This window comes from Struthio camelus, chromosome 4 (genome assembly GCF_040807025.1).
Source record: "Struthio camelus isolate bStrCam1 chromosome 4, bStrCam1.hap1, whole genome shotgun sequence".
Taxonomy (NCBI): Eukaryota; Metazoa; Chordata; class Aves; order Struthioniformes; family Struthionidae; genus Struthio; species Struthio camelus.
The window spans coordinates 33,988,805-34,006,384 of NC_090945.1; the positions used below are offsets into that span (position 1 = coordinate 33,988,805).

The 17,580-nt window shown below is 39.6% G+C and overlaps 1 protein-coding gene across 9 annotated transcripts in view; it reads left to right on the forward strand.

The window, feature by feature from the left end:
• Nucleotides 1-17,580, forward strand: part of GAB1 (GRB2 associated binding protein 1) — a 101,330-nt gene that overhangs the window by 12,588 nt on the left and 71,162 nt on the right. For 2 of the 9 annotated variants that reach the window (XM_068942143.1, XM_068942150.1), the window contains exon 1: nucleotides 8,536-8,980. The exons of 6 other annotated variants lie outside the window; for them this stretch is intronic. In XM_068942143.1, coding sequence (XP_068798244.1) covers nucleotides 8,918-8,980 — 63 coding nt within the window. In that variant the 5' untranslated portion in view covers nucleotides 8,536-8,917. Of the gene's footprint in view, nucleotides 1-8,529; nucleotides 8,981-17,580 lie in introns of those variants that run through there. One more of the 9 variants, XM_068942148.1, reaches the window with a different exon arrangement.

Sequence of the window (17,580 nt, forward strand, 5' to 3'; positions counted from 1 at the left end):
CAACTGGAGATAGTTGCTTCAAGCCCTCCTGCTGTTGCTATTCCCTTTTCCCTGCACTCTCTCATACCTTGCATATATGTACATTGCTGAGATACATGCTGTCTGCTATTTAACTGGTCGCTTATGATAAATGCTGTCTGGTCTAACTTTGTTCCTTTTTGCCTTTTTTTTTTTTTTTTTTTTTTTTTTTGCCTGTTTGCCTTTTTGCCCTTTTTTGCCCTTTTCCGTTCACTGCAGGGCAAGAAGGTAACACAAGGGACTTCAGGACAGGTGTTCTGCCTCCATCAGCATGTTGGGCCTTTTAGTCTCTGTAAAAGCTACAAAACATAGGTGTGACGTTCTTGCCTTTCCTTTTTTTCCTATTATTTTTAAGCTTTTAGAAATCTTTATTTTTTAATTTAAGTTAACTGTGACTCCAGAATAACGCGTGGAAGATAAAGTTAACCCTTTCCCCCATTTCCCCTCCCCGCAATACGTTTTTAACTGTTGGGAAGGGGAGGTTTCTTACCCCACCCCACCCACCACCCCAGCTAATCTGCTCTTTATGGGGAAAATTCTTTTTGGATCTTGATTCAGCAGCCCCACAGTATGCTGAACAGTACAGCTTCTACCCTGTTAGCTACATGTGTAGCTGGTAAATGCACTGAAGCGTCCTAAATAGGGGCAGAAGAAGAGAGATTCCGTTTTTTCTGTTCTGGCAACCTTGCATTTGTGCTTTCCCATCAGTCCATGCATCCTCACTTCACTGTGTGACCCTTCCTAGTAAGATGGGAAGAAGGTGGGAAGAAGTCAAATGTATTTAGGACAGACTAGATGAGGTAAGAAAAACCTCAGTCTGACTTCTTAATTGTGCATTTTTGTAGAAGAGAAAGAGCTTTCTTTCCAACAATTAAAGTTTACAATGATTTTTTAACTGCCTTTCATGTTGCAGGGGAAGCATATTCTACATGTGGATGACTTCAACCAAAAAAAAAAAAAAGGCAGGTTGTGCCAGTAAAGCAAAACAATAGAATGTTATTTTATTCTAGTTTAATACCAATTTCAGAGAAGACAATTGAAGCAAAAACGCTGTGCTGTTACATGCCATTGGAATACCTCATCTTGTAGTTTCTCCTGAATGAGACTTCATATGCACAAGGCTTTTCCTTGTGCCATTTGCTCTCATCCAGTGAGCAAAGGAAAGGATGGTTGTCCTCAAGAAGTTTGATGAAAGATTTTGGAACTGCTAACTCGTCTTAGAAGCTGTGAATAAGTTGGATATCCTCACTGTTGCTGTCTTCTGCTTACTCTACTTCCCTCCATGTATGGAGGAATTTACATTTCTTTCCATGGTAGTGGAGGGAGTTCTTGATCCATATGGTTGGAGCTGGATTGAGTTTTCTGTGTTTGCAGTATAAAATTCATTTGCTTGGGAGTACGATTTGGATAATGAAAAATGGCAGAGAAATGGGAAGAGATGAGGTGTGGTAGAAGACAGTACTATGTTTATAGTACGAATGGAAAATGATGGCAACCTAGTTTTTAATAACACCCCAACATTATGGGAGCTAAATATACAAGCAATTATATGAAAATGTTTTGGCCCATGCTGATTTTATCCTTTTGTTACGTGCATTTTGGAGACCTTGAAACTGAACGGTACAGATGCAGATAAATACCATATTTAATAATGTAGAAATTACTTTTATGTCCTTTGTACACTGTATGGTGGAAGTTCTGCTGAATCAAAAGCAAAAATGAAATGATTGGGATCTATAATTACAGTATTGCAGGACTGTGTACAGTATTGCAGGATTGTGTACTACTGTCTTTCAATTTAAGTTTGTAATATGAAGTATTTGGGGTTAGAATGAAGGTAACATTGACCAAAGCATAGGGGGACTCTATTTTTCAAACTTTTACATTACTTAAGTTTACATTTACATTAAGTTAATGTTGTAGTATTCTATGGTAATATTTTATCCGTTCTGGTCAATAAATATCGCACTGGTATGTAAATCTACTTCTATTTGAATTTGAAGTTCCTAAATTATGAACTTCTATTGATACGTTTCAGTGACTGCATTATTGTCATTCCTCTAAGGAGATCACAGTCTTACCATCTCAAAGGGAGTGGGGTTTTTTATTTCCTTTTTAAGGAAACTTAAACAGTGTTCAAGTAAAATCCAGTGGAGGGTCATGTGATTTAGCAAATAGTTTAGCAGTGTTTCTATGAGTTGCTCGTCAAATTCCAGTAAGTCTCAATTTCAAATGCAAATATTTCTCTAGGCAATTGACCTACACAGCCTTAAGTTGCTATAAAATACCTTCATAGTGTTATGAAAAAGTCATGCTAAGCTTTATACCAAAACTTGTAACTCTGAGAGTGAGCATAAACCAGGAAAACAGTTCAGACTCTAGCAGAAATGTACTTTCCCACAAAATAAAATCCAAGGATGTAGCCACCGTAATTGTGCAATAAACTCACATAAATGTGATGTCATAGTCTCTGCAACTTACTGAAGGGGTAGTCTGATTTTGAAATCAACTGAGTAGTGAATAACAAGTCTCTGAATTGGCCCAGACAACAGCAGACACATGTCTGCATCATTTTGGGAAAGCAGTCATCTCCTTAGAGAATTAAGCTATTTCAAAATAGAAGTTGTTGACTTAATGTGTTACTCTTGGCTTTCCATGAAGAAGAGCAGTATCCCACAGCGATTACTTCTCTGAACAGATCCCTAAATTACTGACTGTGTAGGTAAAGCAGACTGAATGGAAGAAAGTTCATTGAGGCTACTAAATGTAGTTCCTCTGAACCACAGTTATTCTCCGGTAGAATTTAAACAACTCCTATTCTTCTGTTTAAAAAAAAAAAAAAAAAGGTCCCCAGATGAAGATGTGATTGCAGAATTGCTCTTTATCTACAAGGACAGATTCATAGGCTTGCCCAAGGGTGTTTTCTAAAGTTTAAGCAGAAACCAACCAACCTTTAAAGTTTAAATGTCATGATTCAGAAACCGTTTCAGGTAATTATTGTATGTGATAACAAGGATGGGTGTTTGAAGCGTAGTTCTGTTAGGCATATGTTATCCTAATGTAAAAAGGCAAAATGAGAGGGTCTTTTAAGTTTGTTTCAGTTACAGTTCTTGATTAAAAAAATAAGTGTTGTTACTGAAATTGTTTGAGGGAACATGTTGAATGTCTATCAAGTGGGGTAGAATCTATCTCAATGTCCAAATAAGAAAATATTCTAAATATAATAAAGCACAGTATATATTATTCAACGTTAACCAAAGCTTCTTGGTGAGTATACAGTAATTAAAACAATTAAACAATTTATAAATTAGTGATGTGCCAACAAAAGATATGTCTTTGCCTTCTTAGTAGGAAAATCTTCACACCCATCCCTGTATCCTTCAGGCAAGAGCTTGTGTAAATAAATAGGCCTTGCAGTATGCCCAGAAGGTCAGCAGATCTGTAAAGGGGAGGAGGGAGCAGAATTCAGAGCCAATAGCCTTCCCAGAAAACTATCTACTGGTAGATCTCCATGTTTGGAGGCCTGGGCTTCTGCCTATTTCAGTCCTTCCTCGTGACTCTTAACAGATGTCTCTGACCTTTTCCTGTGTCACTAATTCATTCATTCTTTGTATATATTCCCCTTCCATCTGTATTGACTTGAGAAACAATCGAAATTCTCACCTTGAAGTTTCATATTTGGCATTGTGACGCTACCCCATGCTACTCTGGTCACCGCTTTAATGTCTCTTTTAGAGTGTTATAGATATGTATTTTTTCTCCTTTGGTCTCGCTTTCCTTTGGGGACCCACAGCTTCTGTGTTAGCTCATATCTCTTCCTCTTTGCTCTTGCCCTTGCCCTGTCCACAGATGACTTCCTGTGCTCAGGTTACTTAAGCTTTGTAGTGATGACACTAACTTCAGTGTTTCTGCTCGTAAATGCTGGCTCTTCTCCTATGAATTATCACTTGTGCATTGCTATCATTTATGTTTTACTGTCAAATAAAGTGTTTTTTTTTTTCTTGGAAGCTCTTTGCAGTCTTCCTTCTCTATTATTTTGAAATATACCCATATCTTTCTACTCAGTAAGTCTCTTGACACTAGAGTTACTTGGAACAAGTAGATGATATTCATGATAGTTGATGATATTCCAGGAATAAGTAGATGATGTTGCCTGAATTTGCTAGTTGGTAGGCTTATAGGCTTTTTGCAGACAGTACAAAGTTGCAGTGATCTCTTATCACTCTTGCTAACCATATTGTGTATCTTCAAATGCAACATCTGTTTTCTTCCTCTTAAATTCACGAATTTCAGGTTATTTGAAGGTTGTATTCAAAACCTTTGTCGCTGCACTGTACTCCTTTAGAGTCTTGTAACGTTACTTTGCCTATCTGTTCTAACAGAGCTATCCTTTTTTTCTTCCCTCTGGGCTGCCTAAGTTTGGGGTGAACTGATTGAACTCCCTGACCTGATTAAAACTCGACTATTTTCACATTGGGTTCTTCATTAGAACTCTTTCCCTCTGTTGCATGTGCGAAGGATTTGTAGGTCATCCTCTGTTCATTTAGTTTCCTGTACGAGATGCTTCTAGCTATAGAAGAGTAGGGCTCAGTGCTGGACAAGAAGGGTGTTGGCATTGAAGATGCTTGCTATTCTGGTGGGCGTGTCAGCCTTTATTGTGTTTAATAATGACAATAAATGTATTTAGCATGTTTGGCAAAAATACTTTTATAAGTACATGCAAACCCCTTAGAGAGCAAAATAGCTGAAATAACTATTTCCTACATCTTTCCTCTGTCTTCCATCTTTCTTAGATGGTACACAGGGATGAAACTGGATTATGTTCTCAGGAGAGTTTTCATTGCGAGATGGTCTTGTCTCTCTCTGCTTAGAAAGCATGTAGTAAGCTTTAAAACTGGTGGGTCTATGTTGGCGTTGTCTGGGTAGAATGAGAGATTCCTTTGTAAGTAAGAATTTGACCATATAGAGATCCATAAATCCAAAATGCTTCAAGTTTGTGCATAGAAACAATTGACAGAACACAAACAGGAGAGCATGGGAATTATCAGTGCTCTGTTAGGAGCGCTGCCAAGATAAGCTGCTGCCTTCTGTATCAGCTGTAAAGTTTCTTTGTGGTCATCCTTCAGTAAAGCCCCAAACAGTGTGCATGACTTGAATTCCATTGAGATATAAAAGCAAACACAAATATGACAGCTGACTCTTGAAAAAAATGAAACTTTTTAAACTATTAAGTCAAATTTTCTTTCAACTGATGATCTCATTATTCTAAAAAAAAAATCTGAAGCCAGCAGAATCCGCGCCTCCTGCATCCCCTCATCTGAAGAGGATAAACAGCAGCTTTGCTGTCCCCTTTGCGTGCTTTCTTCAGCATCAGTTCTGCCTTCTCTGGACTGTGCCTCCGTCGGTTGTCCTCCTGATCTGCATCAGACAGATCGCCTGTAGAGCAAAAAGTTACCTTGTGTTGGGGAATCTAACTGCCTGGGCTGCTGCTTTCTCTTTTCATGGGTCTCAAAATACTCTGAAAAGGAAGTATGATAGAATAGAACTAATGAGTCTGCAAAGAAGGGAATCTCTGTTCCCAAATACCATAATTTAATCCCAACCTGTTGCTTTGAAAGAGGAAGGAGTAGGTTATGCAAGCTACTTCATCAGGGTTCTTCATGTAACAAGATAGTTCATGGTACCAAAGACTGCTGCCAGTGTTAAAACTAATTAGCGTGTATGTTTGATTTCTGCCATGGTCAGCAGTGGGTGCTTGGGGGAAAAAAAAAGAGCTGTCTGCATATAGATGTACGAGTAATTTGAGAATGATCCTGAATTGTTTGTGTACTCCTGTAATTGTTCTTCTGTATCTTCCTGTGCAAGGTATTCCAGGAACGGGGGAACAGAGAAGGTGATGACTTGTTATTTTCTGATCTTGCTAACCTACCGTATGCTTAATGGGAATAACTGGAAATGAAGAGGCTACTCAGGTGTAATGAGGTTTAACTAATGTAACCAATGTTTCAACTTGTTCTACTGCATGTTTGCTCTGAGGCTTGTTTACGTATTGTATAAGCCAAACTTGTCTGTCTTGTTGGGTGAGTGTGGTTGAAGTCTGCAGAGCTAAGTGAATGTACTGTAATATCTTACATAGCATTAACAAAATATGCCCTTGTGGTATGACACATTAATGGCATATGAAATCTATATGCTCTTGAGACACACCTCATAATGGTGATATCTTTTTTTTTTTTCCTGATTGTGAGAAATCAGATACATACTCAAAACATGCTGTGGCTATTTGTACCTATTAAAGAAATTGAAGGGAGAGGGTTGGTGTGAGAATGTGAGTTCCTGAGGTAAATGTTGAAGATTCTCTATGCTGGGCTTTGGGCTTTTTCTGAAATGAATTGAAAATGTTTAATGAATTGTGAATTGTTTTTATTTATTTTAACTGACTTTACAAGCCCACTGCCCTCTTGTTTTGCTTTTGGAGTTCATAATAAGAATATTTTTTGGTGTTTCATATACTTTAGTTACTATAACCAGCTTATTTCACTGAGAAGATCTAATTTAAAATTAATGTAATAGTCATTCACCATAACGTTTTCCTTACTAAGGAAAATTCTTCCAGTATAAATTTTTTTCCTGGGCTAAGCTTAATTAATGTTAAGTGGAATTTAGTAAAGAATTTTTTAAGTAAGCCAGTTATTCAGAGTTACTATAAGTTGATAAGTATTCTGCTAAGAACAATAATAGCAAAAATACTGGTAACTGCTGTAGAATCTGGTCAGCTACAGAATGTGGTCTGTTGTAAAGAACTTTTCTGTTTTATGCCTAGAATCACTGCCCTTTTTGTTGTCCCTTTCTAATGTTAGCCTGCAATGTCTGCGTTTCTGTAAGAACATGACGTTTCTCAAACTTTCCAACAAAAGAGGGCTATCAGAAGTGCTGATGAATCTAGATGAATTAAAATATTTCATTACAACCCATTGATTCAAAGAACTTTCACGGAAAACTTTATTTTGATAAGATAAAATATTTCTGTCACAGTAAAATACAATAGAAATTTAACATTTTAACAAAAAACAATAATACAAATTCTTGATAAGACTAAAAAAGTAGTACTATTGGGGGGAAAAAAATTTTGACATTATTTTTCCCAGCTTCAAAATCTTGGGGCTTTCTGCAGGAGGGAGATTCTGTTTTGATAGTCAAACAGTGACACATACAATGCCTAAAGTATTTTAGGGTAACCTAGAGGAGGGAAAATAAGCGTTTACTCATGTAAAGCTGTGTTATGGCTGAATTTTTCAATGTAGTTCTCTGACCCCCTTGCTCTGTATTACTGGAAGAAGTTTGTGTTAAACACTGCTTTTTGTAATGGGAGAGGCCATGATCCGTAGTGATTTTTGCCTGAAAATAGCGGCTGCAAAGGAAGATGTTCACTTGGTTAAAGCTTCTCTGTAGTTTTTTCATTATCCTTTTTCCAGCGTTTCGGCTGTTTCGTGTCATGTTAGAAAGTGCAGTCTTCAGCCCAGACTGCCTTTAGCCCACTGAGTGCCGTAATGAAGCCTATCTGCCCTTTCCCTGGGATCCAGAGGTGCGGGTAGAGCTAAGAGGAGCTTGGAGACCTGAGAAGGTGCTGGACTCAGCATGTCCTGATTGCACTGGCTGAAATCTCTGCATGTCTCAGGTAGAGAAAGCTACAGTAGCTCTTTCTTGAAGTAGAGGAGATGGTGACTGTTAAATGAATCTGTTCTGCCCCTGAGAAAAGCTAATCCAGCAAACTGGAGGTAGTAGAGGAATTCCTTGCTGTTCTTATTACCTTAAACTCAGAAAAAGCAGAGAGGAATCCAGCTGGGTGAGCTGAACACTCTTTGGGTGATTGGATGGTGTTGTATATTTACATTTGACTTATAGTATAGTCAGTCTTCTAAAATTAGCAAAGCACAGCGTAATTATAAATACTTTCATGCTTCAGGATAAGCTTTGCATTTCATTAGTTCATTGGTTCTTATTTATGCTACGTCAGTTCAGGAAGAAAAATGTTAAACTGGAATAACTTGTTTTGAAAGTTCAGTACAAGTGTGTGCTTTCTTCATCTCTAATTTTGAATCTCCCACCTCTTCTCTGAATGTGAAAGTCTGTTTGCCTTGTCCTCTCTACTAAATTGTAAACTTCACCGTGGAGCAGCATCAAAGCAGTTTATTTGCCTTTAAATAAATGTATGTATTTGATTAGAAGTTTTTAGTTGACACCCCCAATTCCTCCTTTTCTTCTTCTTCCCCCACACAAATATATTCAGAGCAAGATTTACTGGTAAAAATAGTAAGCAGTTCAATGAATTTGGCTTTTTCTTAGGCTTTTCACTCTAAACCCTGGCTTGTTCTGGGTGAGATGCGGTGTCGTTTGTCATCCAAACAGCTGATGGCAGGGCCGTGATAGCATGCTGCGCCTCTGAATAGCTGTTGACCACCAGCTAGCGCGCAGCTTGTTGCAGGTGCGTTGACGCCAGTCTTTCTCGTTGTAAGTCGTCGCCCTTCAATAAGCGTGCAGCACGGCGGAGGCTCCTAGCCCTTTCAGGAGAAAAATTTGCAAAACGGGGGCAGGTTCTGCCTCTCTCTCTGGCCCTGACCCCCGTCCATCGTAGGGCCTATGGCGGCGGCTGCTGCTGCTGCTGCTCCTCCCTCTGCAGCGAAGGCTCCTGTGGGGCCCTTCCTTACCCTGGGAGCCTGGACGCCACCGCCGGAGGAGACAGCAGCACGGCTGGCGAGCGCGGCCGAGCACCGGACCCTCCTGCGTGTGCCTGCCCCGGGCTGTGCTCTGGCAGAGCTGCTTTGCCGGTGCACCTCGCCGTGCCGCACCGGCGAGCCAGCGCTGGGCACTCCGCCGCTTGGGAACCGCGGGGGGAAGGATGCCCCAGTTCCTATGCGAAGGAAGCTCTCCCCGTTTATCTCTCTCGAACACCACTTTAAAGGTACCTGGCGATGAATGCACGCTCTTTAGAGATCACAGTCTTGTAGTATTTTAGGGATACTTTGAAAGGCAAAAGAGTGCTTGACTAGGTTAGCGGGCAAATATATGTATGTGGCCCTGGGGGCCTCTTGTGCTGACTGTTTTAGGGATTGTCCTAACATACTTGTCAGACAAAACCAGAAAGATGAGCTAGTCATGTTCTCTTCCTTTTGTGACTTGTTGCAGAGACTGGAGTGAAAAATGAAACATTTGTGCTGCAGAACACTCTCGACTGCTCGGAAACGGACTTCATCTTAGTCTCTTTCCTTGCAGTTGATGTTAATAAAAGTAACCTTTTTAGCCACACTTTCTTCTTGTTCAGTCTTCTATGTGACCTTGTAGTGAAGTCATAAAAGCTTGAATCTTTGCTATCGCAATCCTTGCCATAGCAACATGCGTCATAGCTGTATAATTATTTATTTAATGGGTTTAATTATGAAAACTGGGAAAGGCACTTATGAAAACTGGATCAGGTAGGAAAAAAAGCACTAGTTTTAAAGTAGAAAATACTTTCATGGTAATTTGAGGCAGGAAAAAGTTTTTAAATTCTAGAGCATTTTTTTTAAAAACTTTCTTCCCTATGTTTGTCTTTTTCCTCCTTTTCTAATTGTTTTTTGTCTGTTGCACAAGAACCATGCAGCTGTTTCAATGATTTCTTTCCCCCTTTGCAACCTATAAATACATTTCCTTTGTCATGTTGTTTCCTAAGAGCTTTGCTTCCAGTAGCTGGCTAAAATTTTTCATCCTTTAAGTCTCGTATTAGCATGTTTAAAAAACAAAAACAAAAACCCTAAAAATGATCTTAACTAGTCTTTAGATTTAAGATTTTCTGTACCTTTCACTTCTCATAACGAACAAATTAATTTTGCTAGTGACAATCACCGTCAGAATTGTCTATTGGAATAAGATTTTCAGGTATTTATGAACGTACGGGCACTAGCACATTTGTAGAATAGAGAAAATACTTAAAATACTTTCTTTTTTTTCCACCATAAGCCTGAGCGCTGTGCTCTGGAGGACTTCTTCATTTATTATCAGCATATACACCAAAAGGTCCACTTTCAGCAGTATAATCCACAGAGTTTCGCAGAATTCTGCGGTCAGTCCATTCTCTGACTAAAAGTTGCAGGCAATGGCCCCTTTTCCTTAAATCAGGAGGGAAGAATGAATTACTGCGGTGTTGCGAACCTTTCAATTTAATCAAGGAATAACTGCAGCAGTAGGCAAAAAATACCTGGGCTTCTGGCAGGTATAATGGCTGGCAGAGTTGCCCTTTCCTGTATCTCTGCCTTCGGGCTCCGCTGGAATCCTGAATCTGAGTGTGAGCAAGTGAAGTTGTAGCATCAGAACAGGTCTTGGCAACTTAAGATTTTATAGACGTTCTTGCTACAGCTACATTAAAGGCTGGTTGCGAAATAAGACTTGGTGACAAAGCAATGAATTGCTAATCCAGGATGGGGCTAGAATTTCGAATTTGTGAACTTCTGGCGTGGAGAGAAGGGTGGGGTTTTGGAAAGAATTTCGTTAGTTGGATCGTGATATAAAAAGCAAGAGCTTTTAGCAGAATAACTCAAAAGCTAACTTAGAACTGTACTACTTTTCTGTTGAAGGTATTACTTGACTCAGAAGCCCTAATGAGTGAATATTCCTGCTCAGGCCTGATGCATGGAAGGAGAATTTCCTTTTTTATTTTTATTTGTGTTTTTTGCAATGTTGAAATGGGGGAACCTTTCCTGTTGGCACGCTGGTTGACGTAGCCACTTCTCTGGTAGTCTCTGTGCTCCTGTGTAGGAAAGGAGACGTTCACTCCTGTGCTCTCTGCAGAGCGCTTTGTGGAACATAATCTTTTTCCTTGGGAAATTACTTTTTATTCTGCAGATGTAATGCAAGGCTGTATATAGGACCCACAAATTGATAACAATGTGTTAGGAGAAAAGTCTTGCATCAGTTTTTCCTTCTCATTGCTATTGTATCTTCTTGGCTATCCATGGAGTTCTGCTTTTTGGAAACAAACTGTGATACTTTGGAAAGAGTTTCTTGGTCTTGGGAGTTCTCTTGTGGCGTCACTGCCTCTGAGAGGGATCGGCACGTGGTGGCTCTAAAAATAGACTGAGGATTGATGCGTGCTCATTAGTCAAAATGCAATGCAAGTGATGCACTGTTTAGTGTACTTCTGCAAACCATCTGGGACCATGGAACTTGTCTCCTAGGCCGTAGTTTTGGAGCCGCAGAAGTACAGTTTGGGACCTTCATGAAATTCCAGTATAAACTTAGCTAAATGTTAACCAGTAATGTTAGATGTAATCTATTGTTTTGTTGGACTGCTGTTCAGATTACATGTTTTATATTCGTAATTAATCTCTGTCTGCATAGAATCTAAGCATAAATATAACTTCAGCAATGTTACTGCCTAAGTTTCTCTAGGACTTCAGTAAAAAAAGCCATACCGTGTTAAAATTGCTAATGCAAAGGTGTACAGAACTGTGAGCAAATCTGGAACATGTTTCTGCCTCTCTGCAGCTGTTTTTACTTAAACTGATATTGTCTCTCTTAGTCAAGGATCTAAAACCTGCAGGAAATTTGATGTGGAAAGCCTCCAGTTAAAAATAACAGGAGTACTCCCATCTGAGATGAAAATAGTCTATTGTCAGTTTGGGTAAGTAAGAGCTATAAGGTCTTCTGTAGCATGTTGTGAGGCTTGTCACTTTTACTGAGGAACTCGTGACATCTTGGCGGCTGACTGTCGTCTTCAGCAGATACTTCTCTATTAGGTTGAACTTACTGGGCCTCAAAAATTGGTTATTTAAAAGCCCGGTGCAGCCTTTGTATTTAGAAAGGCTGACTGAGGTCTGGCAGTGCCCTTTCTTCCTAAGTTTCTCTTCCTCTTCCTGGAACAGTCAAGGTGGTCCTTAGCCACCTGGAGTTTGGCGTTGCTATGGGGGGGTGTGTGTGTGTGTGTGTGTGTGTCTATTATTTATTTATAATGTTTTCCTTTGTCTGTGGCAGAAATGTAACACATCCAGAATGGAGCTCTTTGCTGTCACATTGAATGGTGTTTTAAGAAAAATATCTTTGTACAGCAAGAATTGCCCTCTCTTTACAGATGGACTTCTTTCTCTGCTAGGTTTCTCCTGACCTGATGGATGTTCAGGCAGAAGCTTTTGTTCTCTAGTTTCCTCTTTTGGGCTTTGGGAGGACAAACTTGGAGAGCATTTGGCCTGTTGCAGCAAAGAGACTGTGCTTGAGGGGAGAGGTGGTTTACTGGGTTCTTTAGAAATGAACCTGTACCTGGTGAGAAGGGAGTGGTGGGGATAACTTGCACCTAGTGAAAACAAGCAAAAAAATCCCAAAGGGAACAGGAGAACTTTATAACTTTACAGCCCCTTCATGCCGAAGTCAAGGTCACTAATTTCACCCTTTGCTTCTATAAAACTTTTGCTTAGTGTGGGAAACCTTATAATCCAGAAACTATTGAAGAAAAGCTGTTTATTACATTGGCTTTTTTCTTGCCTATATCTTGACAATTAAATCTGATTTCTTTTGAGGAAGATCAAATGCTCTTTTAACATTGCAGTAAAACTGTGCTACTTAACTGTGTTTTCATGCATAATGTAATCAGCTTGATTGCTTTTTAATATGTCACTCAGACCGACAGTTACTGTCAGCTGGGCTGGATCTGTTGCCTTGGGGAGTTTCAGTGGCACATTCTGGTAGACAGCATTTGGTAGAACCAGAGATTTTGGTGTGAAACCTGTGTCCTAGGGTAAACGGTGACCTTACAGTAGAAAGCTCGATGAAGGCTTGAAAAAAAAAGATGCTCTGGGTTCTTTGTCTTCCCCTATTTCTACAGCCGGGAGGGAAGGGCTAAGTAGAGTTAAGGCTCTCTGCTCCGAGTGTAGCAGCCAGCACAGCTGCGCTGGTCTATGCCAGACATAAGTTAGGCTGGGTGCAGACCTGAGAGTTCATTTCTCAGCTAGAGGTGCTGAGGGGGTGGAGAGGCAGGATGGAAGCTGAGCTGTGGAGAAGTTGTCCTTTTTGGATTAAGTAGCGCATGCCTCATTACGGTTTAATCAGTGCAAAACCAGTACTAAGCCTGTAATGCCTTTAAATGCTGTCGTGCTCATTTTGTAAATCACAGTGCCTTGTTTTATTGAGAGACGGGGTTTGCCTTTTCAGGTGTTTTGTTCTTAAAGGCTTTATTGATGGTACAAAGTGTGGAAAATAAGGCATGCATGCGGTTGTACTTTTATTTTTTTTCTTTCTTCCCCAACTGAGTGTACTAGCATGTCGGTTTTAATGTGAATATGATTTCACTGAAGTATCAACTGGTTGAATGTGAGACCTTTAGATGTTATGCGTTCCTGATTAGTTGCAAAAATAGGTTTGAGTAATGAAGCTTTTCAATTTTCTTTTTAGTATATGCTGGTCTTTGAAGATACAGGTGCTTCATTTTTTCCTCCATTTTAAAAAAAGGAAGCAAAAAAAAAAATCCACATAGGCTCATTAGAAAACTAGAAAGTGGCGTACATAAGAAATTAAATTTGGCATTTTCGTATGTGTGCTTAAGTGTACTGCTGTAACTGAAGCATTCAGAGATAGTTCTCTTGCCAGCTGTGTGCCTACTTCTAAACTTTTGTGTAAAGATGCCTGGATGCAGCTTGCATTGATTAAAAATTAGGAGTAGCAGTTTTATGCATGCTGCAGACTTCTTTTCCCTGACATAAAGAAGTGCTTATGAAGTGTGCATAAAGGAAAGACAAGTTCTCTGCATGGGAGAATGAGGAAGGATTAAAATGAGACGGTCAGTAGTCCCCCTCTGCGTATTTTCCAGGAGGAAACCTTTCCAAGTAACATGGGAGAAAGTAGACAATCTTTAATTGGAAATATTTCAAGGAAAAATATTAGGCTAGTAAACTAAACAGTTAAAGTTAGTTATAGATTAAAAATTGGACTAATACCTCTATGCTGATTCTGTACTGCATGTGACTCTTTATCTTGTATGAAATACAGATATTGGTTTTTAAGTCTCATGTCTACTTCTCTGTTCTTTCTTCCTCCCTTTTCTTCCTCTTTAGAAAATTTCTTGGCAAGGCTATCAATGCAAATTTGACCTTTAAGTTTTTGACTGAACAGCTCGTGTGTCAGGAAATAGTTGAGAATGTGCAAGATAATTTATTGCAGGAATTTAGTGCACTTTATCACTCTGTGAAACTTTCAAGTTTGTGGGATTTTTTTCTTTACTTTGTTTTTTAAATCTCTCTCTTTAAACTTGCCTTTTACCATGAAGAAGTCCTGCGTGCCGGTTGTCTTTGCAAGGTGCTGGTCGCTGTTTGTTACACCTTGCCACACGTACTGTGATTAGAGTGGGGAGGCCGGGTTCGATTTATTGGAAATATGTTAAAACGTGTGAACAATGAGAACTCCGTGATTGGGGTGGGGTGGGGTGTCTTTTTTGGTGGTGGTGGTGGTGTTTCAGACTGGGAACGGACCTGTGTGAGGTGGCACACCAGGTGTGGTGTTGCTGGCAGCTGGGTGCTGGTTCTGCAGAGCAGCTTTCCCGTCTTGTGGTGGTGGGGACCTGGCCAAACCGTCTGCTCTGCTCCGTTTTCTGCCTCTGTCCCCTGTGTGTGGCTTCTGCGGCTGTATGAATATGGAGCAGTTGAAGTCAGCGGCTTGGCCGGGGGCCAGCGTGCGGCTGTGCGTGGCTTGTGTGACGACCACTCTGTCATGAGCGGGGCGCTGAGGCGAGGCAGAGAGGCGGCGAGGCCACCCCGCTGGAAGGTAGGCTTTCTCTGTCTTGCGTCCTTCGGCATATCGAAATCCTGCTCCTCGCACTTGATGGCTCCTTGCTCCTCCTTGCTAACCTTCCTTTCTGTCCCACTGGGGTAATTTTACTTTCTTTCTGGTTAGACAAAGTGACGCTGTTTTGTAAGCTAATGGTCTGTCTCCATTAAGTCACCGCGTTTCATTGATGAAAGTCTTGTTTCACAGACTTGGTGTTTAAGGTCAGCTGGCTATCTCGGCGCAGTGGAAGCGCAGGTGTGCAGTTAGGAGTGTATCGTGTAAGCCAAGATTTTATTTATTTTTTTTAAATTGTAGCAGGAGTTCCTTTGCACCTAATAATTACGGATATAATAAATAAAAGCACCAACTCGGTTCATTGTGCAAGTTACCTTTATTTTCTTTTGGAATATCACAATCAAGCTTTCGCCTGCAAGCAAAAACCTGATGAGAAGCCACGTGAAAAGTTAAATCGTCTCCGTTGGAATTTTGTCATAATCTCTCACAACCCAAGACCCACTACAAGCCTAGAATGATGTTTTCTTTGCTTGCAATCTCAGAGATTTTTTTATTTGGATGTAAAGAGACTTCAAACATGTGGTAAGGAAGAAGCATTAACTGGGTTTACTATATCTTTTGCTATATTTTTTCTAAAATAAGAAGCTTGTCAACTTTTAGAGAAAGCATTTTTTGTGACCTTGTAAGCGCCTTCCTTAAGGAATATAAAAATTATAGAAGGGAGAGTGTTTTAAAACATACCACAGATAATTTTTTCCTTTTTTTCCTTTTTCCTCAAGCTGAGTTTTTAAAAGGAGGCATAATTCATATTGTTTATTTTTTTTCTTAAGTATTTATTAGGGGTTTGCTAACTACCTGGGTTCTCATAGCTCTCTGAAAAAGCCAGTGTTAAACAGTTAATAGCAAAGACTGCATCTTTCAAGGTAACTTTTTTTTTTTTAATTGCTGTGATAACGCAGCGCTTTCTGTGTTTGTTTAAATATGTGCTTGCTGCTTTACTAAGGCTGTTGCAAAACACTGTTTACTCCTAGTGCACCAGACAGATGTATCTGACAAGTGACTCACTCCATGCTTTTAAGAAAAACTCTGTTGGGCACAGAGAAAAGAGGAAAGGAAGTGTGTTTTGGAGATGTCCTACACACTTCAGCTTTGCCTGTGAAGCATAGACCTTTTTTGTTTTCCTCATCCTGCACCTGTGTTGAAGAAACCACTGTTGAATAATGTCCAGAAATGTCTGGTGTTTTGAAAGTTCTCTTTAAATGAATAATGGTAAAACTAACCTTGACTGCTGTCACATATCAGGTACTGCTACTTCCCATATTGAAAATAAACTTAACTGCATTTAGGAGCAACTGCATCGATTTTGCTTTGAAGAAGTAATTTTTCTCAAACTACTCCTTCAAGTTCACCCAGTAAATTACATAGCAATAAAACCCTGATCTTGCAAAAGACTTAGGTCTTTTTTTCCTAACCTCAGATCTCTGAGGCCTGAGCTATTAAACAGTTTGTTAAAATTCTTGTATTTTATGTGTGTAGCTATTACCTGCATTGATGTGTTTTTCCTGACACTTGAAAAAAAATATACTTCCATTTGGCTACCCTTAACTATCCTGTTAAAAGCATGGGAGAATAACTTGAAAAGTATATTCTGAATAGCTGATCTCCATAAAGGCCTGCATGAAGCCCATATCAAATATAAAGAAGGTTTTTTATTCAAATGTCTGATAGTAATATAAGAGAATATTGGCAGAGTGAAATGAAATAGTTTCCAGTCACTTTCAATGTGACTTATTCAGACTTTGTGTATGCTTAATAAAAAGAAAAATTGAATATTTAACATCAAAGCGAAGAAGGTACTGGGGAAATGGCAAGGCATTTCAACTGTTCAATATAACTGTTAAATCAAACAGCATCAAAGTGAGTGTTTGTGGTTTTAAGTGTTTTCTGTGCACATGCCTCTTCTTGTGTATATGTTTTTATTAGTTTTGTAGTTCTAGGAGCACCATATATATACACCACTTGTGCTTTATCATAAATAGTCTTTGTACTTTGGGCATCAGTGCTGACCCTTTCCTTCACCCCAGTCTGGATTTGTCATCAACATAAGTTTCTGCTTATGTACTGCTTTTTTTGGTAATTCTTAGTTGAATTATTTTTAACTCTCAGATTATAATTCCCTATTAAGAAAAGACTTTCATGGTCCCTATTAAGGAATTTCTTCTCGTTCTGTTACATCATTATTACTTTGGCACTAGATAATGTGACTGGAGTTAGTGCTTTCTCCTAATGTCGGCTCCTTTGAATGGTTTGATGTACAAACCTGGTTTTGTTCCACACGGGCTCTGTGTGCAAGTTTTGGTTGGACTAGAAACGTGAATACTTGTCTGTATTGCTTTGTTACTCTTCTGGACCATGTGAGTACCTAATGCGGTAGTGTTATATTTGCGTCCAAAAATTTAGCTGCAGGATTTGTTAGTGAGGTCAAAGATCTGCCCTCCTTACTTAAGTAACCTTTTGTCGTTGCTGTCGATACTCAATATTTGAAAATCCAAACCCGATATTTTCCCTGGGGTTTTGCCTAGAGATCTGGGGGGAATTTCTGAAAAGCTTGCAGCTTAGTTTGCTCTTCTCGTTACTGCGGCTTCCGTGGGGCTGCTGAATGTTTGTAAATGAACCGAGTTAGCGGTGGAAGCAGTAGCCCGTGATCCAAAGCGTTGGAATTCACAGGTATGGGCAAAATCTCTTTAAAATTGCTCAATGCTG